The sequence below is a fragment of the Meriones unguiculatus genome, chromosome 12, assembly GCF_030254825.1.
Source record: "Meriones unguiculatus strain TT.TT164.6M chromosome 12, Bangor_MerUng_6.1, whole genome shotgun sequence".
Taxonomy (NCBI): Eukaryota; Metazoa; Chordata; class Mammalia; order Rodentia; family Muridae; genus Meriones; species Meriones unguiculatus.
The window spans coordinates 86948743-86971364 of record NC_083360.1 but is presented as its reverse complement, the minus strand read 5'-3'; the positions used below and the strand labels follow the sequence as shown (position 1 = coordinate 86971364).

At 44.4% G+C, this 22622-nt stretch overlaps 1 protein-coding gene and 1 non-coding gene across 3 annotated transcripts in view; one reads left to right on the top strand and one right to left on the bottom strand.

Moving 5' to 3' along the window:
* Positions 1–8212, bottom strand: part of Nrdc (nardilysin convertase) — a 66863-nt gene extending 58651 nt beyond the window's left edge. The window contains exon 1 of one of the 2 annotated variants that reach the window (XM_021660836.2): positions 7677–8212. In XM_021660836.2, the coding sequence (XP_021516511.1) occupies positions 7677–8014 (338 nt within the window). In that variant the 5' untranslated portion in view covers positions 8015–8212. The remainder of the gene's footprint in view (positions 1–7676) is intronic. The other variant, XM_021660842.2, reaches the window with a different exon arrangement.
* Positions 8213–9891: 1679 nt separating this feature from the next.
* Positions 9892–9994, top strand: LOC132646960 (U6 spliceosomal RNA). The gene has a single exon (XR_009585282.1). It is a non-coding gene; the product is annotated as a U6 spliceosomal RNA (small nuclear RNA).
* The last annotated feature ends 12628 nt before the right edge of the window (positions 9995–22622 follow it).

Genomic DNA, 22622 nt, shown 5'->3' with positions numbered 1-22622 from the left:
GTAAAATCAACAGTAAGTTACACATTTCTTATTCCAAGAGAGAAAAACCAAAACAGTTAAAATCAAATCAAAGCAAAACCAACATCCACCACTGTAATTAAAGCCTGTAGCTCCCCGGCATGGTATTCAATCATCACTTCCTGTACAGCCCACTTTTATGACTGACATTCACAGCACACAAAGCTCATCTCATTGGCTCAGGCTGGCTCCACTCCACAGCTGATACAGCTCTTGGCATTCATCCCATGTTCCTGGTATCTCCAATATCCTGGGTCTCCTCTGCAACTGAGGCTGAACCTTTACCAGCGGCCTCCTGGTCCTCAGCAGGGATTCTGACCCCGCACGGTGCCAAACTTCAGCAACTCTCCATGACCCTCACGCCCTCAAAAACAGTATCAAATGGGAGCTTCTCACATCACTCAGTTTGGCTCTCGGCTTAAGATGCAATTTAGCCATCCTCCGGACTACAGCGTCTGTGTGCTGACCCTAAGGAAACACTTCCCGAATGTGATGCTGGTCTCTGATTAATCACAGCTGATACTTCAGCACCAGCTAACTAGCATCAACTGTCCCACTACAGCAATAGCTTTACTTCACTGGTACCAGCCTCTTGTTAACTAGAGCTGATTCTTAAGCCCCAGCTGACTAAAGCCAGATTCCTAGTTCAAAATATCACAAGAATAGCCACAATAGAGTCTTTGAGGGACCCTCAAACTTCCCTCTGAAACTGCACAAGCCAGGCCTCTATCATCTGCACCTCTCTCAACATTCTGATCTTCCGAGATTCCCAGAACAATCCATTAGTCTCTGAGCATTCAAGTGCTTTTCCAACCCAAGTTCCAAACACTTCTATGATCCTCTCCAAACATGGTCAGCAACAGTCTATTCTCTGGTGCCAATTCCGGTCCCAGGTTGCTTTCTACTGCTGGAATAACAGTATGACCAAAAGCAACTCGAGGAAAGGTTTACATACAGCTTACAGCCCACCTTGAAGGGATGTTTACGCAGGAACCCGGAAGCAGGAACTAAAGCAGAGACAACAGCAAACTGCTACTTACTGGTTTCCCCTCCGTTTGCTCATCTATTGAGCCCAGGGGCACCTGCCATGGGTGACACTGCCCACAGTGGCCTTGGATCCTCCCGCGTCAATCATCAGCTAGAAAATGTCCCACAGACTTGTCTACAGCAGCTTTCTGTAAGACTAACAGCACAACCAAAGCTTTTCCTTGTACCTCCGACTGCCCCCTTACTACTGACCCCTTAAATACGCTGCCATGCTAGAGTGAATCAGCTTTCACCACCTGTGGCCACTGTGCTGCTGTCCTTCTACCTTCTCCACTTCCCCCCTCCTTCCTGCACTTCACAGGACTTTTCTATTCCTTCAAAAAGCAATCATTCCACAAATAATATGGATCTTGCCCACTTCCCAAACATCGGAGGATTATCTTCACCTTCAAAATCTCTAAGCACTAAACATGGCGTCTCTTGCACTCTGATAAAGCTCTTCCTCTACTCTAGGCAATTCATTATCCTAATAGCTCTTCCCTTCCACTTTAAGCAATCTTCTTGAGCTAGAGATGGCTCAGCAGTTACGAGCACTGGCTGCTTATTCCAGAGAACCTGAATTCAATTCCCATTACCATTACCCTCACGGTAACTCACAACTGTCTGTACCTCTAGTTCCAGGGACTCCAAAGCAGCTCTCTTCTGCCCTCTGCAAGCACCAGGAATATGTGTGGTACACAAACATACATGCCAGTAAAACACTCATACACACACAAAAATATTTTTTTAAAGATTTATTATTTGACATTTATGGGTACTCTATCTGCATATATGCCTGGATGCCAAAAGAGGGCTTCAGATCATGTTACAGATGGTTGTGAGCCGCCATGTGGTTGCTGGGAATTGAACTCAGTAGCTCTGGAAAAGGGGCCAGTGCTCCTAACCACTGAGCCATCTCTCTAGCACCCAATATTTTTAAATGATTGTTCTAATCTTGGGGGCTACAAATATAGCTCAGTTAGTATAGCAGGGGCCTGGCACTCACTAGGGCCGGGGTTGAGCCCACCCAGCACTGCATAAACTGGGTGTGGGCGCACATGCCTATAATCCCAGCTTTTGAGAGGTCATATAGGAAGATCAGAAGTTCAAAGCCATTCTGGCTTACATACTGAACTTAAGGCCAAATGGAAATATATGAAACTCTGTGGGTAGGTAGGGAGACAGGCAGATATACAAAGATAGACTTTTTAAAAAATTTTATTGAAAAATTATCTCCCCGATGACCTAAAATGTCATGCTTCCCATTCATTCTTTAAACCAGTCAACATGGCTTATGCCTCCTTGTTATAAAAGGAACTTTTATTCACCTGTTCCAATTGTTGCCTGGGAGGATTTCTGACTCCTTTTGCTAATTTGGGACTAATCATGGAAGCTTCTAGACTCCGTAAGATCTAATCTAGGCCTAGAATGTTTTCAGTCTCTGAGACTTACTGCTGAAGAAGCTCAGCCTTTCCAGCTCTTTCTGAGCTCCAGGCCCCCTAGTTCAACTCAGCTGTTCTGGCTCAAACTCCTCTCCCAGCTGACTTATTCAATCTGGCTTTTCTCTCGGCCCCTGAATTGCTCTGTTTGGCCTCTAACTCAAGCAGTCTGTTCTAATCTCTGGCTCCTTCAGTCTTCACCCGAGTTCTCACTCTGCAACCTGTCTACTGCTGCCCCCACAAGCTGCCTCCTCCTCTCTCTGTACTGGTCCTTAAGTAGCTTCCCTTTCCTCTCTCCTCCGAGAGTTGGGTACATCCCATTCGGTCAAATCTTCTCTGATTCGTCACTGTTTCTGCCGCTCAGTTAGACATCACTTTCAAACATGATGCTTCCTTCTACAAACTATCCTTACCTTCATTGTTTGGGATTGAAGGTGTGTACCACCATGCCTGGACTTTAGATGTGGCCTCTTGCCAGAACAGGCATGTTCTGAATTAACATCTCTACACCCTCTGTTCCCTCTCAAAGTATTTTCTCCAGGAATAATTTCTTGGGTCTCTAAGCCTTCAAGTCTTCTGTCACTGAACAGTATCAAGTAGTCAGGATTATTGACAATCACTCCTTGCTAAAGGGTTCTCTTTCAAGGGGTCTTCATTTAAGTTTCTCCTTCTGCTTCTTGCTGACTGTTCAGATTCTGTTTCGATTATTAGGATTGTCCTGCTCTGTCTCTTGAAGGTCCTGGACTTTGAGAGATTAACTTGCTCGAGGTCACACAGCTCAGGCTGGAAACTAAACACACAGTGACGGAAGCCACCACACCGTCCTCATAACACCTACTGCTTTGTCTCTCAGTGTCTCCGCCCTGCCTCTACCACTGCAGACAGCACTGCCCCAGATTATCACCTTTTCTGACTTCTAAGGGCACCAGGCACACAAGTGGTGTCCATGCATACTTGCAGGCAAACGTTCATACACCTAAAATTTTGAAATAGAAAATAAATAAATGTTTTGGGGATTGGAGTCTAAATTCAAGTAGCAGGCCAAGAAAATAAACGTTTCAAAGTTCCTAGAATTTAATACAAGTAAATGCACATAATTCATTTATAACTCTAAGGGCCTATTAATCTGTATGCATTTATACTAAGGAAATTAATCCCGCACATACTCAATGAAGCACTTACTAGTTTTAGTAATAAATATCAACAAAAAGCCCATGTTCTTACCACTCAATACAGAAGGAAATATGTTTGATGTATGTCTGCCTTCTGATAACTTGGTTTGTCTAAGGTTTTGGCTAAGCAAGTCACCTCACTGCTAAACTGGAAAAGTCAGCAGACACTGGTGTTCTCAATGCAGTTGTTGGGCTGTGTCCTTTTTGTTCAAAGCATGTAACAGTCAACATCGTCATCAATACTCAAACAGCCTGAACCTCGTTCGGTATGCCGTACTTCCTACAGTAAGCAGACGGAGAACTTAAAGGTAAGCAGGCTGGCAGGCTGGCTCAGCAGGTGAAGGCACAGGGCAAGCCTGACCCACCGCTGCACTGAGAGCAACTCTGAAAACCCACGCAGTGGAAGAATAGGCCACTTCCGCAAGTTGTCCTCCAACCTACACGCATGCTCGCGCGCGCGCGCGCGCACGCACACGCACACACACACACGCACACGCACACGCACACGCACACGCACACACACACACACACATATGCACACATGCACACACAGTGGCACATGCACTGCCTCTCCCAGCATATAAACAAAAATAAATGTGGTTCTTACTTACATCTAACAGTCTGAGCAAAATTTAAATTAGAAGGGACTACATGTCCGTGTTTCCTTTACCATCTCCCGTAGATTAGACAGATTAAACAACAAAGTCTTTTCTCCTGATTTTCGTCAATCTAAACTTCCCAGCATTATGTACCCACTGTTAGAAAAGTATCCCAACCAATAAAGATTTGAATAATCCCTCCAGGGGGGGAAAAAAAAGGGAAACGAACACTTAGCTGGTATTTAAGCAACCACCGAAAAACCTTAAAAGGAGCATGGGAGTTTGCTAAGTGAGTAAAAGCCCCTGCCGCCACGTGTGACAATCTGATTGCTGTCCCCGGTACTCCTACAGCAAATGAAGAAAACTGACTCCTGTAAATTGTCCTGACCTCCACACTTCTGCAACACACACACACACACACACACACACACACACACGTCCTGGGGCTATTATCAACATTTCAAAATAGGCTAAATACAAATTATATACAGAAAAATAAAATTCTGCAGACTATTAATAAACGCAAGCTGATACACCCTTGACAGCATTATTCCACCACAATATTCCTCCAAACAGGAGTGGAGGAATAATCATTCACATATTAAAAAGACTGTTGGGATCAGTAAGCAGGCACTTCTATGGCCAGCCCCAAGGGACATGATAGACCAGTTATCAGGCAGTTATGAAGACACCTAGACTATCTGCGCATGTCCCTGGGTCACCCTATAAGAAAACTGGGGCCCTCCCCCCGATCTCTCTCTCTTCTTCCTCTTCCTGTGTGCTATATTGGGTCATCGATAAATCTCTACAGAAACACGATGGGAAGAATCAGTTTTGGCTGGAAAGGTCTACATGCAAATATTAGAAAGGTGGTTTCACTCTAGAGGCTGCAGACACTTGATGCTTGTTTCTGGACACAAAACTTAACAGAATTTAACTTCAAAGATCTAGTCTTTAAGTTTTCCACCTTTAAAGTAACAAGGATAAAAAACTTCTTCCAAAGTCAAACTGCAAAACCATGTGGTGGTTCAAGCCCAAAATCACAGCACTCAGGGCAGAGGCAGGAAGACTCCATCAGCCTCGTCTACATCACGAGCTGCAGCGCAGCCAGTGCTAGCGAGCCAGCCACAAAATTAAAATAAAATAAAAACAAAGTCTATCTGAAACGTATAGAAAAAGGTAAAAGTGGGCAAAGTATAGAAAAAAGGTAAAAGTGGGCAAAAAGGGAAGAGCATGCTCTAAAAAGCCATAAAACATAAACGCAACAATTTTCCCTGAGTAACTCTTAAGCATTATCTCTTTTGTTGTTGTTGTTGTTTGGGTTTTTGTTGTTTTTAAGGGGGAGGTGTTGTTTTGGAGACAGAGTTTCTCTGTATAGCGCTGGCTTTCCTGAAACTCTCTCCGTAGACCAGCCTCCCCCTCCAGAGCCCTGGTTATAAGCTGTGCACCACCAAATCCAATCTCTCCTTTGGAAGTCTTCCTTTTCTAGCTTGTATTACAAGCTAGCTCAGGAGTTCATTCAGGACAGGTTTCAGTCACTGCTCATTACAGATGGTCAGAACACTGGAAGGTCTGAAGGGATCTTACGGGCTACCATTCAACCAATCTCCACATCCTCTCATACATTTTTGGAAGAAACCAGCCACTCCAGTTTATCACTTCCTAGTTTATTACATACTTCCACTTGGAATTCCTTAAACTTTGGGTTCCTGATTTTGCTTCTCCCTCCCTAGTTTGTTTTTTGAGCCAGAGTCTTATGTAGCCCAAACTATATAACCAAGGATGACTCCTGAATTCTGATTGTCCTTCCTCTACCTCCCCAGTGCTAGGATGACAGGGGCACCCTACCACACCCCATTCATTTTATTTTTTTAAATGTCTGTATCCTCCTACACTGTAAATTCAATCACCTTTGTATACCACCCCAGAGAAAATGTTATTTATTGCAGTATATTTGACCAAAGTGTAGAAATGCTAGGTCAGCACCTGACATATAAGTTTAGTATTTGTTAAACAATCTGCAGAAAATAAGGTCAAAGAACAAATCTAAAGCAATCAGAACAGCATCTGACATTTAGCTACTTTTAGGTAACTTTGTATGAACAGGAAAAATAAAAACAAGAAACACTAAAGCCTGTACTGAAACTTTTATCTTTGAGGCAAAAAAAATCAAGCAATGTTGTTACTTTCTACTTGCTCACTTACAAGTTAGAACTACATGTCTGACAAGAAAAGTTATCCCTAATTTAGAAAGATAACTTGACCCTGATAGCCTGACAAAAAAACTATATAGAGAAATTAAGCTGGTCTTGAAGTTGGGTCTGTGTCACTGCTTTCTGGACCTGAGTGTCCACTGTTTGTAAATCAGGAGTCCGGAAAAGGGTGGAAAGGGTGATGTCTAGGATTCCTTCCTATTCTTCACACACTACAGGCTCATAGTAAGTTTGAACCTACACTACTCGGGCTAATACAGGCACACCTTACACTGGCTTTTTGGCAGATCAGCAGTTTCATACAAGCTCCGATATTATTCTGCTGTCTAATTCTGAGAGAGAGAGCGGGCAACTCTCTAGGTTTGAATGCCCTCGGCCAGTAAAACGAAGCTGTTAGGTCATATCAACTGTTTCAAATCCAAGATGCCCCTGTGTAATGAAACAAACTAACTCTTTAAGTTTATTTAGGTGGAGACTCAGGCACCATTCATTACACATGATTGAAACACTGGATTAGATGGGAGTTTACAAGCCTACCATTCACCCAACTCAGGTCCAAGTTCTCTCTAATAAGTTTTTGAAAGAAGCTATCTAGTTAAGGCGAGCTACCATAGTCACAAGCCACTCCATCTCAGGCCAGCTGTGGTATAAAGTTCTTTTATGAAAGCTACAGCGGCCCCTTCGTAATTTTCAATCTCTTTTACCTCTCTTGTGTTTAACAGACTTTCATATATATGTATATATATATATGGACTGAGACTGAATAGAAATAACACACATCTCAAATATCCTCTCCACCAAAATTAAGATCGCCAACTGTCCAGCTTTCCTTGTAACACACCAAACCGCCCTTTACCACCCACCCTCTCTTCCTCACGAAAACCTTGGTCCCTGCTTTAATAAATGTGAAAATTAGCCAGGCGATGGCGGCTCACACCTTTAATCCCAACATCTGGATGGCAGAGGCAGGCGGATCTCTAAATTCGAGGCCAACCTGGACCACAGAGTGGGTTCCAGGACAGCCATGGCTACACAGTGACTCCTTTCGGGACAACCCAAATTGCCATCGCCACCTCCGCCCAAGAACACATTTGGGATGGGAAGTGATTACGCCCTGTTGCTCCTCCAGGAAACACGGAGACCAAAAGTAACTCAGCACCAACCGAAGCCGGCACCCTGTTCTTCCCCAGTCCAAGCCTCGACTCTCACCGGTACTGCTTGGGGTCGCTGGGAGACTTGATGATCTCAGGGTCGCCAGCATTACTGAGAGACCCGCTCCGTCCGTCTTCCTCAGATTCATCCGCTCCTAGACGGGCAACCCGGCCGCTCTCGCCCAAGTCCTGTCCATTGGGCTGCAGGTCCGGGCAGCTGCAGGTGGACTTCGCCTTGTTTCTTCCAGGCATGGTCAGCTTAGGAAAGGATCGCGCAGATTCTTCGCACAGACCCCGTGCTTCGATTCGCCCCGAAGTCGTGAGCTCCCGCCCGGCCTCACACCACAACTTCTTCACGGTGGCACCGACTGCAGCAACCGCGACTCTCCTCAGCATTCACCAAGTCGTAGCGCTGGACATCCCGCTCCCCAGGCCCACCTCTTCCTCCTACTCCTCCAGCCACTCCTCCTCTTCCTCCTCCTCCTCCTCCTCCTCCGGGTCCCAGGGGCGGCGGCGGCGGCGGCGGCCGGCGTTGTTGCTGCCGCAGCCGCTGGGGAGGACAGGCCTGAACCCCTCCTCCAACCCGGCCTCGCTCACACCGACTTCCTTCATCCCACCTCCTGACAGCCGATGACGCTGGGACCTCTGGCCAATCACAAGGCAGCACAGCCGTCACGTTTGCGGAAGCAGCCAATGGGAGCGGGGAGAGCGGGCGGCCAATAGGAACGGGCCGGGGCCCCGGAGCACCCAGAGAGCATTTCGAAACCTGACGTGGGCGGGGCAGGAGCGAAGAGGCGGAGGATGACGGGAGCGGCCGTGCTGCGATTGTGACGCGCGCCGCCGCTGTTTGGAGCAAGCCGCGCAGCGCTCCGCGGGTGAGCAAGTACTGCCCGGCGGGACGGCGCCGACGCGAGCCGACCCGGGGGACGCCGGGCTTCCTCACCCGCTCGCGGTGACTCAGCAAAGCCCCCTTTTGAAAAGACGGGGCGCCGGAAGTGTTCTTCTACCCTGTCCTGAGATGGACGCTGATCTTGTGGGGTCACTGAGCACCGGAAATAATGGCCCTTTCCCTCCTTGTAGGCTGACAGACCGTTGGTGCTTTTCACGCCCAGAATCCGAAAGGGTGCCCAAAAGGCCAGTTTCGGGGTGCTCGCTCTTGTATGTGAAATGTTTCCCCAGCTTGCCCGTAGACAGGAGCCCTCAGCCTACCTTTTTAGGTTTACCCAACTTCTACTGAAAAGCAAAAGCAGGTTAGACTGCTGCCCTCAAGTTAACTTTCCCAAGTGTTTGTTTTTGATGTTTGCCAGAGCCTTTGCTGCGACTGGAACAGACACAACATAAAAATACAAAAAGCAGTTGACCAGATACAGTACGCTGATACCATTGGATAATGAAATGGTACCACATGGAGGAAATAAACATATTCAACATTCAAACGGAAAAAAAAAAAAAAACCTACCACTTGAAGCTGGTGGGTTGGTGGTTATCTTTGCTACCTCTGAACCTCGGGGTGCTGAAGATAATGCCCTGAACAAAACGCAAAGCTTTGCAGGTCTGGTATTCCACGCCCTGACTCTCAGCACTCAAGGAGGCCCAGGCAGGGCAACCTACTAAGACAGTGTCTCAAAAGAAAATTGTTTTAATTAAAAAATATAAAAAAAGAATAAAATAAAAAAACCTTTCCTTCTTGTAGCTTATTTTCTTAAGGGAAGAAAAAGACCATAAAATAAATGATACATTCGAAAAACAAATTCTAAGACTACAGTACAGGATAGGAAAAGTATTGAGGAGGATAGGGAAATTGAGGCACTGAAGCACCCTGGTTTCAGGACACTTTTTAAAGCAACTCCGCTGGACTCCTCATTCAGAGCGGCTTCATCTGTGTTTCTCCAGTGCTAGAATGGCTGCCCCGTGCATTAAAAACAATAGCAAATGCTGAATAGATCCAGAAGTGACAGAGTCTGTGCTTTCTACTGGATTGGTGTTTGTGTGCCTCTCTCTCTCTCTCTCCCCCCCCAAAGCAATAATGCCAGAAATAAAAAATCTTCAGCTTCAACTCTGTATCGTTTCCCTAAGTAGAAAAATAATTTATACCCTTAATTGCGGTTTGCTGCATTTCCCTGTAGTGAAATGTTCCATTATTTAAGTAACCAAGTGAGGTGCTGCTGTGTGCCAGAAGCTGGAAGTACTAAGTATTTCCCCCCTCTCTCCAGAGCTTACAAGGGAGCTAGCTAGCGGGAGAGGAGACAGACATTTAAAAGGCACAGAGAGCCCTCAGTTCAGCAGCAGATAACTAAAGTTGGACCGATACAGAGAAGATCAGCACAGCCCTTGTTCTTGGGTGACAGGCACATTCATGAAGAGCTCCATCTTTTTCTGAAGTATCCAGGTACCATGACCACATGCTTCAATCCTTTCCTGTCTCTCTCCCCTCTAGCCCCAAGAGCAGACATTAAGATGGTGTCCCTGTAACTTATTTTTGCCTTTCTTTTTCAGTGTAGAAATCTGACTATATAGCCTAAGTCTATAACTGCAAATGACTCTAGATGGAGATACACAAACATACACCCTCTTCAGAAAGTTTTCCCAAAGAAGGGAATTTAAGCTAACACTTGGAAACTGTAAAGATTGGTGTGGGATGGACTTAGGAAAAGCTCTGAGTGTGGTTACACTGGTGATATGTAAGCAAAAGAGAAAGGGGTCAATGGCAAAGGTCACGTAGAACATCCTAGAGACTAAGACATTGCCCTGCCTGTTGAGTGTCTCATCGAACTCCCAGATCCTAGAATGTTTTCCAATAAACTGTAGATACTAAGTGATGTGTGAGCAAATGAAGAGAAGGAATGATCGCAGTTGTTTTCCAAGAAATCACTATGGTTGATGAGTTATAAACAAACAAACCAATTGGAGGTTGAAGCTTGAGGATCAGAGTTCCCAAAACCCATGTAAAAGTGGCAGATGTGGTAGGCACCTAAAAAGCCCAGCACTTGGAAGGGGGATTCCCAGGGTAAGTTAACTGGCTAGATTGGCCAGAATTGGGTTCCGTGAGAGTGCCTTGCCTCAACAAGTGGAGAGATTGAGGCAGACACTTGACATCAATTTCAGGCCTCCACAGGAGCATACATCACACATGTAAACATACAAAAAGAAACAAAAGAAGGAGGAAAAATTTAACAATGAATTGAAGCAGGGAGGAGAGAAGGGCAAAACTGAAAATGAAAAAATAAAATAGATATGTCTGTGATCTGACCTGGGAATATTCAGGAGGCTGAGGCAAGAGAATTACTTGAGCCCAAGAATTGGGGACTAGCCAGGGAAAAAATAATGAGATCTCTCAAAAAGCAAAAACAAAACAAAACAAAACAAAAAAAAAACAATTTCAAAGCTATTGACATAATACAGAAATTAGAAAATGACTTTAATTGTAGCAGTAATAATGGAGCTGGAGGATTGTAGCCAGACATAAATTTAGGAGGTTGAACTGACTGGTTTTGTCTATCTTTCTGTTAGATTTATATATTGTATTTACCCTGTATGTGTGAATGTCGCCTGTATATATGTATGTGCTTGTGTGCATGCCTGGTACCCTCAGAGACCAGAAGAGAACATCAAATTCCTTGGAGCTAGAGTTAATGATGATTGTAAGCCACCATATGGGTGCTGGGAACCAAACCCAAGACCCCTAGCAAGAATAGCAAGTGCTCTTAACTTGCTATCATTATACAGCTTAGCTGGCTGAGCTAGCTACCTCTAGTCCCAAACTGCCTGATTTCAGTGATTTTTTTTAAATGTTTTATTTATGGGTATGTGCCACCAGTGCCCACGAAAGCCACCAGATCCCCTAGCACTGGAGTTTAGGCTGCCGTGAGCCACTTGGCCTGAGCACTGGCATCTGAACCAGAGTCCTCTTAAAAAGCAACAAGCACCCTCAACTGCTGAGCCACCTCTCCAGCCCCAACAGTAACTTCTTGATTGGGATAATGAAGAAGAGTGATGCGATGCTAGCTAATCTTCTTTGTAGAGTAGGTCACGGGGCTATGCCCCATCCCAGCAGGAGAAGAGATATTCCAAAGAGAGACACTTGTGACCCTTCCTTTGGCTATTAGACTATTTTTACCCTAGTCCCCAGGGAACTGGAATGTCCCCAGTCATCTCAGGCCGGATGACCTGCTGCTAGTCAGAGGAGGAAACTGTCTCCCAGGAAGATCTTTCACGTAATTCTGAAAGCAGGCAACTGGAAGGACAGGGTAGGGCCAGATGCTAGTGGGTCAGGGATGAACGGGACCACACCTCCACCAGGATTGCTTTAGTTCCATCCTTGCAAACCCAGACCTTAGGTCAGGACCCAGATGATGGGACTTGGTCGGTCACCGGCCTTCCCAGGAGTTTCTCTCCTCAATGTGGCCATATTCCTTAACTATATTGTCCTTTGTAAGTGGCCTGTTAAGGGCTAGTGGCTGAGCTGAGCTTCTTAGACTTGCCCAGGTTCTGACCCTTCCAATTCTACTAGTAACTTGAAAAAGAGGAAATTCTGGAAGAGAAACAGTTTGGTGAGAAGACATTACCTCGGTTTGGGACAGTTATTTGTGCCCCACACAAATGAAGTCAGATCTAGAGTCAGAAGGAAGCCTAGATTGCAGGGAAAACTGGCCCGTTCCTAGGTGATAAACAAAACTTACAGAGCGAGATCACCCACACCGGGGGTGAAGGGAAGCAAAGAAGTGGGGCATACAGCTCGAATTCGTGATCCCAACACTCAGGAAACCTGAGTCAGGAGAATTTCTGTGAGTTTAAGGCAAGCCTTGACCACACAGTGAGTTCTAAGCCAGCCAGAGCTACATAGTAAAATCTCGTCTCAAAAAAAAAGAAAGAAAGAGAAAAAAGAACAAAAGAAAAAACAAAACAAAACAAAAAACAGAGGAGCTGAAGACATAGCTTAGCGGTTAAGAGCACTTGCTGCTCTGGCAGAGGACCTGGGTTCAGATCCCAGTGCCCCATGTCAGCTGCCTTTAACTTCAATTGCAGGGAATCTGACAGTCTCTTCTGGCACTCAAAGTCTCTTGCACGCATGTGGTACATATAAACTCTTGCAAGCAAGCACACATACACATAAATAAATAAATCTTTTCAAAAAGAAAACAAACAAACAAACAAAACAAGCAAAAAGAGTAAAGGACTTAGCCCCTAAGTGCTTGTGGAAGAGGAAAAACTCATAAGGAAGAAAGTGAGGTGAGGGAGAAGCTTCCAGAGTGGTAACGGAAAAGCCAGAAGAATGTGGTATCCACAGGAAAAATTCCTCTTGAATGCTAACCCTAATACAATCCTGAGACCACAGCAGGCGTCAAAATGTCAAATTAATTGTCAAGTTGTGTGTCGACTTAGGTGTATAAAATATAAGAATTGGGGACTGGTGAGAGGGCTCCACAGGTGAAGGGTGATGGCTGCCAAGTCTGACAACCTGAGTTTGTTCCGTGGGAGCCACAGGATAGAAGGGAAAAACGAACGCTCACAAATACCCTCCACGGCATGTGCCAACATGAGTGTTCAACACACACATAATAAATAAGCGTAATTAAAAGTTCTTATTTTAGAAACAGAACTGTCAAGAAGTCACAAAAAATACTTTAGTTTGAATATATACCCCAAAAAGTTAAAGCCTATAAGTGACCATAGCCTAGCCAGGACTTCAAAACTAGAACTATTTATTGTTTTTGTTTTTTGTTTTGAAGGTTTTTCCTGTTTTTGTCTTGGTCTGTTTTGTTTTTAATAATTTTAAGTTGGGCAATGGATGGTGCTCACCTTTAATCCCAGCGCTCGGAGGCAGAGGAAGGCGGATCTCTGCGAGTTCAAAGCCAGCCTGATCGACAAAGTGAATTTCCAGGACTTAAGAGTTGCCACATCTCATTACTGTAAAAAAAAAAAAAAAAAAAAAAAGTACATTTAAGCTGCTTATACAACCATTTTATAAGATACTGATGTTTTCCGAAGTAAAAAGATTCTGAGATCACCAAGAAAGCTACAGAGCACAAGACCATTATAAAGCGTGTGTGCGCCCAGAGATGGTCGTCGAGGTGGGGAGCACGCACGTGGAGGGCAGAGGACACCTCGAGAGTTTTTCCTCAGGAACTGTCCACCGTGGTTTTTGAGACAGGGTCTCTCCTTGGTCTGGAGTTTGCTAAATGGACTAGGCTGCCCAGCTGGTGAGTCCAGGCAGGTGCTCATCTCTGCCTCTCAGAGCTGGGAGTAACAGGTTTGCACCACCAGGAGCAACTTTTTCATGTGGGGTCAGGCATCAGATTCAGTACCTCATGCTTGTAGGACAGGCACGTGGCTGGGTGAGCTACTTCCCTAGCTCCAACACATAATTTTCAATCTTGTTAACCCATACTTTCTTAGAGTATTTAAATAGATTTTTTTTTCTGTTTTCACTCCTTCTGCAGCCATCCCACACTCTTTCCTAATTTTTAATCTGAGAGTTAGCCCCTTGTGGACTCCATAACCCTTCCTATTGTTCAGGCATGAGTTCAGGACTCATCAGAATTTAAAACATCTCATTTCCGTGACTAATGGCTAGCTCTGAATGTCATTTTAATCAAGTAATGGCTGTCCACTGACAGAGGGACAGATCTGAACCTTAGTCTTAAAATCCAAAGGATAATTCTTTTTATTTTTTAAATGCTTAGAATTTGATGAATTACCTTAGATGATAAAAAACTAAAAGAATATTACATAAAGTATTATACTTGAGCTATAGAAAAATAATTTTCTTCTTTTGGAAACTAGAAAAGCCAAAGTTAAGAGAAAAAAACACCTGTGTTCTTCACACAGCATAGTTTCAAATGTCAAAAGCAAAATTGGTTAAGAGATTTTCAGCTCTTAGGTAACTTACTTAATTCACATTATATTTTGAATTTTCTCATTACATTCATAATTTTATCTTTGAATATATTTTAGTATGAAATTTTAAGTGGGGGTATTTTTATTATTTTTCCTTTTTATCGGCATGTGTTAATTGCATGCAAAATAATGAGATTGGTTAGGACATTCCCTTTTTATTTTATTTTATGCACATTGACGCATAACAGGGCATCAGATCCCCTGTTACTGGAGTAACAGGCAGTTGTGAGCCGCCATGTGGGTGCTGGGAATTGAACCTCGGTCCTCTGAAAGAGCAGCCAGTGCTCTTAACCACTGAGCCATCTCTTTTGTTCCCATCAAGACATTTTCATATACACACACGATGTACTTTGATCATATTTACCCCCCCACACACATTCCCTTTACCAAATATCCACCCTTGTGCTTTCATGTTTGTTTGTTTTGTTTTGTTTTTCCTCACTAAGTAGCGATTTCAAGGGTAACTCCTGAGAGAGTCTGGATGTCAGAAGTGTGGAGTGAGGATTCTACACTGAGTAAACACGGGATGGTGTGAACCCATTGAAGTTTCAAGCCCCAAATTATCCCATTTAGTGTCCAAAATTCCCTCCCTAGTTGTTCATTCTCCTCCCTATAACTCCACCTAAATGCCAATAACACTTTTAGGAATGCAAAACACCATTTTGTGAATGGGTTTATTTTATTTCTTCACTCTCTCTCTCTCTCTTTTTCTCTCTCTGAGCATGCTTTGGGCAATCTGAGATTATCATAAACCCAAGGTGGGCAAGAAGATAGCCAAATGAAGAAGGAAATGTAGAGAGTTTACAAAAAAAAAAAAGACGGAAGAAATAAGGAAAATATTATCTTTAGTCCTGTCTTACAGGCCTACAGTGTAAGAAATTTATCTTTGGAGCTTTAATTAATAAGTGTCTCACCCACTGATTGCTATTCACATGAAGCAGCTTTGTATCTATCTAGGTCAAGAAATAGGTGTATCGTTATGGAGTTTTGCTATTCACATGAAGCAGCTTTGTATCTATCTAGGTCAAGAAATAGGTGTATCGTTATGGAGTTCTGTCTTAGGAGACTAATTATATGTGACACTAGCCCAGGGCATTTGTGTGACCATAATTGCCTGTACTATTGTGGTGGTTAGCTTTAACTGTCCACTTCAAAAAGAATGGAATCACATGGTCTGAGAGTATTAATGAGAGACTGTCTACCTTAGGTCTGCCTGGGGGCATGGAGACTATCATAATTAGGTTAACTGATCTGGAAAGACACAGCCTGCGAAGAACCACACCACCCCTAGGCAGGGTGTCCTGAACTGCGTAAGAACGAAGGCACAGAGCTAAACACAAACAATCATGTGTACACTTGCCTTTCCCACCATGGTGGGCTGTACGATGGAACTGTAAGTAAAAATAAGCTCCTTTCTCCTCAGAGCTGCCTGTGGTCGGGCTATTTTATCACAGCAATAGAAATGGAGTTTATAGAACAGCTATGAACATAGTTCTAGGATGAATTTAGTACTCCAACCTTAAAAGAAGTTAGGGCTGGGTGCAGCGGTGTGTGCCTGTAATTCCAGCACTCAGGAGGCAGAGGCAGTTGAGTCTCTGTGAGTTCTAAGCCAGCCTAGTCTACAAAGGGAGTCTGGACACCGAAGACTACACAGAGAAACCCTATCTTGGAAGGAAGGAAGGAAGGAAGGAAGGAAGGAAGGAAGGAAGGGAGGGAGGGAGGGAGGGAGGGAGGGAGGAAGGAAGGATGGAAGGGAATATGTCATGTGGAGGATTATTCTGTAAAAAATACAGCTAATGGTTCCTCAGCTTTTTTTCTAGAGACATTCATTCTGAAACTCCCTAGAAGAAAACTGTAGCTACACAAGAACTGTATTAGTTAAAATAACTTCCCCCTCAATGGCTCCCCTTTGTAATTTCAATGGCCTATAGGCATCATTGGGGTTTCTGTTCTGTGTCCATCACCTCAGCTACCCCTTAAGGCCTTTGCTCATCACACCAACTCTCTGTGTTCTTCCATCAGGGCTTTCACATTGTCCTCTGCCTGAACTTTTCTTCCTTTAAATTTTGTATCACTGGCGGTAATATGACATCTCAAATACCATCTTTGTGTGTTTGTGTGTGTGTGTGTGCGCGCGTGTGTGTGTGTGTATGTGTGTGTGTGTGAGAGAGAGAGAGAGAGAGATAACATCCTCTGCAAGAAGCCACTCATGCCCAAGAAAGGGCCTGTGGCAAGCAAGTGCGCTTCCTGGGGGCAGGCCAGCATTTTGTATAGTCTACAGTCTCCAATGGATGTGCCCTGGTTGAGGCATGGCCTCAAGGACATTGTCTCAGTTTGCTTCCTGACACTGACATGCCTTTCCATGCCTGTCACGTCTGTATCTCTCCTATATCTGGCACGCCATAAAGAAATCCTCACTGCCTATGCTCTGGTGCAACCACTTCATTCTGCTGGACAGGTTTCCCGCAGAATCAATAAGAAGATGATTTTGGAATTCCTGATAATGATTTTATAGAATTCCTGGCTTGATTCAAGCAACTCTAACACTCCACCCACCCCTCTACAGAGTATCTGTGAGCCTTCACGTGTCACTGGCGTATAAACAGCCATAGAGAGAAGAGTGGGCTTGAGATAGATTTATACGTCGAGGAATAACATTTGCTCTAGGTTGTAAATGAGATCTTCAGGTCTTGGTATGCACCATGATGAATAAAGCATGAATAGAATATATAATTAACTAATTTAACTATACAAAACCTCAGATAGATGATCTGTTTCTTAGTTAAAATTTTTGTTAACCTATGACCTAGAAACCTATTATAATGAACTCATGGGGCTAAAGAATGTGTAGTTAGGTGTGAGTCTTAATGGAAAGACATGTAAACAATAATCCTGCTGTTAACCTTAAATCTTGTTAACCTATGACATGAAAAACTATTGCCCTGAACTTACAATGAACCTGTGGGATGAAGACATACATAAGAAATGTTTAATTAGAAATGAGTCTCAATGGAAAAACACATAATCTATCGTCTTGTTGTAACTCATTCTTAGCGATCAATAATCCTGACGTAACTACAATTTTTTAACTGTCTTTGTGATAATTGCTTTTATAGCTAAGGTAACTTTTCTTCTTATGTAGAGACTTTGTCTGAGAAAGTATACGAGCCCAAGGACAAAAATAAAAAGTTGTTGGAGCTGCTCAAGCTGACTTATCCACCAGTTGCAGATATGTGTAAGTGTATAGATGTATGTGTGTGTGTGCATGTATGAAACTGTTAGAACTTGATCATCAAGGCTTTGCTCTGTCTACCAGATGTATATATGTATGTATAGATGAACAGATATATATTTATGTATGTATATATACATGTATGTATGTATGTATACATGTGTATATGGATGTAGGATGGTTTGAGCTTTGCTCCATCCATGTAATGTGTAATTGTGTATATGTCTGCATGTCGGTATGCATGTACATCTGTGTATGTGTGAAGTGTTGGAGCCTGCTTTGCTCCATTCATTGCATGTGTGTGCCAGTATACCAAGCGCATGCCTGGTGCCAGACAAGAGTGTTTCACCAGAACCATCAGTTTCTGGCTCCCTCCCCCTTCCTTTTCCCTTGGGTGTCTCACAGATACTCAAGGATGATAGCCAGAGCCATCAGAGCCATCACACTGGCACTGTAAGAGTTAAAGGAGAGTTTAGAGACTTAGAGTTCAGTGGCTAGCCTGAGAAGCCAGAGCAACCAGCTCCTTTGCGTCTTTCTTCTGACCAATGCCATGTCCCACCTCAGTTTCCCCCAGTGTCAAAGCTGGTCTTGGAAACCCTTCAGTGTCTCCCTTGGGTGATAGCCTCCTGCTTTTCCACACAGCCTCTCGCTGGCGTTGGCTTTGTTAATAAGGCCGGACTGGCTGGCCATGGAACCCACTGGCCACTGAACCGAATGGATCTGTCTGTCTGTGCCTCTCTAGTACTGCAGTCTCAGGTTCATGCCACCATGCCCATCTTTTCTGGGGATCAGGCTCAGGTCCCTGTACCTGTACTGCACTGCACTGACTGAGCCGTCATCCTGGCTCCACAAACACCATTTTTAGAGTCTTTCTCTCACCATTCTGAAAAGAACGCTCATTGTCTATCCATATATCAGCTTATCATTATAGCTCAATTCCACCGGAGAGTGTCCACTTCATCTGTCCCATCCCCTCCTGTGCTCCTAACATCAAGACTCATGCCTGCTCTAGAAGTAATTTCTTTTTTGAGACAGAGTCTCACCATGTAGCCATGGCTGACCTGATCAATAAGTAACTTCTGAATTGGATGAATTTGTGAAACAGAAGAGGGGGGCATCCCTGGAATCTCAAAATCCCAGAAGAGGTAGAAGAGTGAAATTAGTCTTAGGCTGGAGGAAAAGATTTCTACCATTGGGCCTGGAAAAAAAAAAAAAAAAAAAAAAAAAAAAAAAAGATGGACAGTTGCAAATGTAATTTTAAAATTAAATAGCATTAGAAAGAAGAAAGCAGTGTGAATTTGAGTGTTTTTATCCTGTAGCCCCAGACTTCATTTTATTTTTGAAATGTGATGTACAGTCAAGGCTAGGGCAAAGAAACAAAATAATGGGTTTTCCTTTTATGGGACTTAATATATAAGAAGCCAAACCAAGATGATAGTTTTTATTTCCTGAGTAACTGTAATATTTTATGGCCAGCCATGAATCTGGTTTGGCCTGAGTCAAGGTCCCTAAAGCTCTAAGGTAACTCCTCAGACTGCTGAAGAGGACAGTGGGGAAGAATGTACCCCCAAACGCCGAAAGGATGCTGTATTTATGTCGTTCAAAATATCTCTTCAAAAATAGGTATTGATTAAGAAGAGATAACAAATGACTTTGTAATGGAAAAACTTGGCAAATATCGCTTACCTCAAGAACACAGTAATGAGACAAACTGCAATTATAGCCATGGCTGACGGTTTGCAATGAAGAAAAAAACTACCGCCACTTCTGAGCTGTTTCTTGCCCAAAATCCATAACTCAGATTTGATCAAGAGAAAATATCAGAGCAACACAAATTGAAGGATGGTGATCAAAAAGCTTTTATATGTATATATAGTGTGGAAGAATGTCAAGGTCACGATCAAGGACTGCAGAGACGTGGCAGTTCAGTCGTGGTATTACTGGGAGAACTGACTAATCTGATGAATGTGTTCTAAGGGTGAGATGAGAGCCCTGAGGTCTGGCCTTTCCCCCTGGGTGTAACATGACCGTCCTCTCGCCATGTGGTCCCGGTGTGGCCCGCGGTGACAATGATGACGCGTGTTATCGGGAGGAAGGACCACAGGACCCTGACCTGAGGTTCCAGCCCTCACCTGTCTCTGTTCCTCAGCTACAAGGGACGTGGGAAGATGGAGCCAGAAGGTGGTGGCTACGTGCAGGTTCAGCCTGCGAGAATCACCGAGGGATACCCTGGGGGAGGCTGGACCGACCAGGAAAGGAGGGTGAAGGCTGAAAAGCTCCCAGTTAGCAGCACAGTAAAATGGGAAACCTTACAAAACAGAACAGGAGGTCGGGAATACCGGACTCTGACCGAGAGATTGGAGGGTCTGTGGCTCTCCTCAACGAAAGGGAATGGCTAGAGCTACGCTTTCGAGAGGCTCCCAAGAGTCTGGCGCTGAGATATCAGGGACAGGCGTAATAAAGAGGGAAGAATGAAAAACAGCAACAACAACGAGGAGGAGGAAGGGGAAACAGAAACTGTATGTGAGCTCTGAGCAGTGGGAGACTGAAGAGCCACTTGGCCAGGGGTAAAAATCTTAAATCATAGCCACACACAGGTATTCAGCAAAGTCCGACGGAGCCAGGGCCTACAGGGAAGAGCAGCCGCAGGAGGAGGGAGCTAGCTCTCCTGTGAAGAGCATGGTCCGCTCTCACAGAGGACTCAGACTGATTCTCAGATGTGACTCCCATCTGTCTGGAACTCCAGTTCCTGGGAATTCTGGCCTCCCAAAGGCACTTAAGTAGTACACAGACATACATGCAGGCGACACACCTTTACACACACAATGAAAGAAATTTTAATTAATTAATTAATTTGTTTGCTTGTTGGTTGGTTGGTTGGTTGGTGTTTTGAGACAGGGTTTCTTCGTGTAGTCTTGGCTGTCCTTGAACTCGCTCTGCAGGCCAGGCTGGCCTCTAATTCACAGAGATCCACCTGCCTTTGCCTCCCCAGTGCTGGGATTAAAGGCGTGGGCCACCATTGCCTGGCTAATTTAATATTTTTTTTAAAAAGAGAGGACAGGGCCAGCATTTGCAACCTGACTACGGAAGGACTGCTCAGAAGTGTGACCAGTATCTATGATGCAACCTGGAGAGGCCCACCCTCTGTCAAGACTAGTATCTGTGAGGACTGCCCAGGGGTGTGACAGGCATGGAGACTGAACGCAGGCTGCACACTCCCTCCAGCCCTCTCCACACTGATTCCTCCTCTATTTAACACCCAATGTCAATTTACCAGGCCAGTTCTGTTCTTATGTGCTCTCTCTTTGTCTCTCTGTCTCTCTCCCTTCCTTCCTTCATTCCTCCCTCCCTCCCTCCCTCACCTCCTTTAGATTTTTTTTCAAAGAACATAGCCTGGCCTGATTTGTGCCTGACTCTCTTGAGGGCTGGGCGTTTTTCGATCATCTTCTTATTTGTCTCTGTGTGTGAAAGGTTCATGCATATGCATATGGTGGAGGTCAAAGGGCAACCTCAGGGGCGGTTTCTCTGGAGTCTTCTATCTTGATTTTTGGAGACAGGGTTGCTCATTGACCTGGAGCTTGCCAGTTGGGCCAGGCTGGCTGGCTTTGCCACCCGAGCACTGGGAATACAAGTATGAGCCAATGAATTTGGTAAAGAAAACTACTGAAAAAAAAGAAAGAAAGAACAAACAAACCGAAGTGCTGGCAGTGAGAGTTTTAATAACTCACGTGTTGAGTTGGCTCAGTTGGGAGAGGCGCTTGCCACCAAGTCTGATGACCTGAGCTCAAGCTCCAGGAGCCACATAGTAGCAGGAGAAAACCAACTCCACACGGTTGACCTCTGACCTGTATGTGCATGTTATGGTACACACACACACACACACACAAATAAATAAATAAATGTTAAACATAGGAAAGTCAGTAAGTCAGATGAAAAGCTCCATGGAAAACCTCCCCAGTAAAATGGACCAAAGGGAAGACAGACATCAGGGCTGAAGATAACATGGAGGCGTTGGAACTTTCAAGAGCTAAATAAGAAGATACAAGCACAACACCTGAGCTCCGTGGGACTCTGAAAAGATCAAACGCGCAAGTCACAGGCAAAGGAGAAAAGCTTCATTCCAAAAGCATAGAACACCGTTTTCAATAGAAACCACAGGTGAAAACTCACCAACTCTAGGGAAAGAGATGCTTACCTGGGCCTAGGAGGCACAGACAAAGTCAGAAAAGACCCTCCACCTGTCATGTTACAGTTAAACTACTAGATCTATGAAATAAGCTCTATTAAAAGATACACACATCCTCACACACAAAAAAGGCAGGCCCATCAAAATAGCACCAGGTTTCTCTACAGAAACTTTTAAAAGCCAGGAAGCCTTAAAATGGTATACTCCAAACTCTGAAAGATACTGAGTACCAACCCAGGATATGCAGCAAAACTGTCATCAATGAAGGAGGAAGAATAATAAAAGGAGCCTAAAGGAATCCATGACCAGCCATTGAAGCAGCTCCGTAGACAATGTTTAAAGGAATCGGTGACAGCTAACCTTGGCTGTCAGCTTACATACTTGGGAAGAGGACTCTCCACTGAATAGTTGCCTCCACCAGGTTGGCACGTGGTCATGTCCCTTGAGGGCATTTTTCACATTTCTAATTGTTGTAGGAGGCCATCCCTGTGGGCAGTGCCATCCCTGGGCAGGTGAATACGAGCTCTGGAGCAAGCCAGTAAGCAGCATTTCTTTGTGGGTTGTTGGAGATTCCTCTGGTGCTATATATTGTAATGCTGATTTCAATCCCTTGAAATCTGGTCACTGCCCTGCCACTGGCATTCTTATGAATGTTGAACTACCTATAACTGAATCCAGAGCATTTGCTT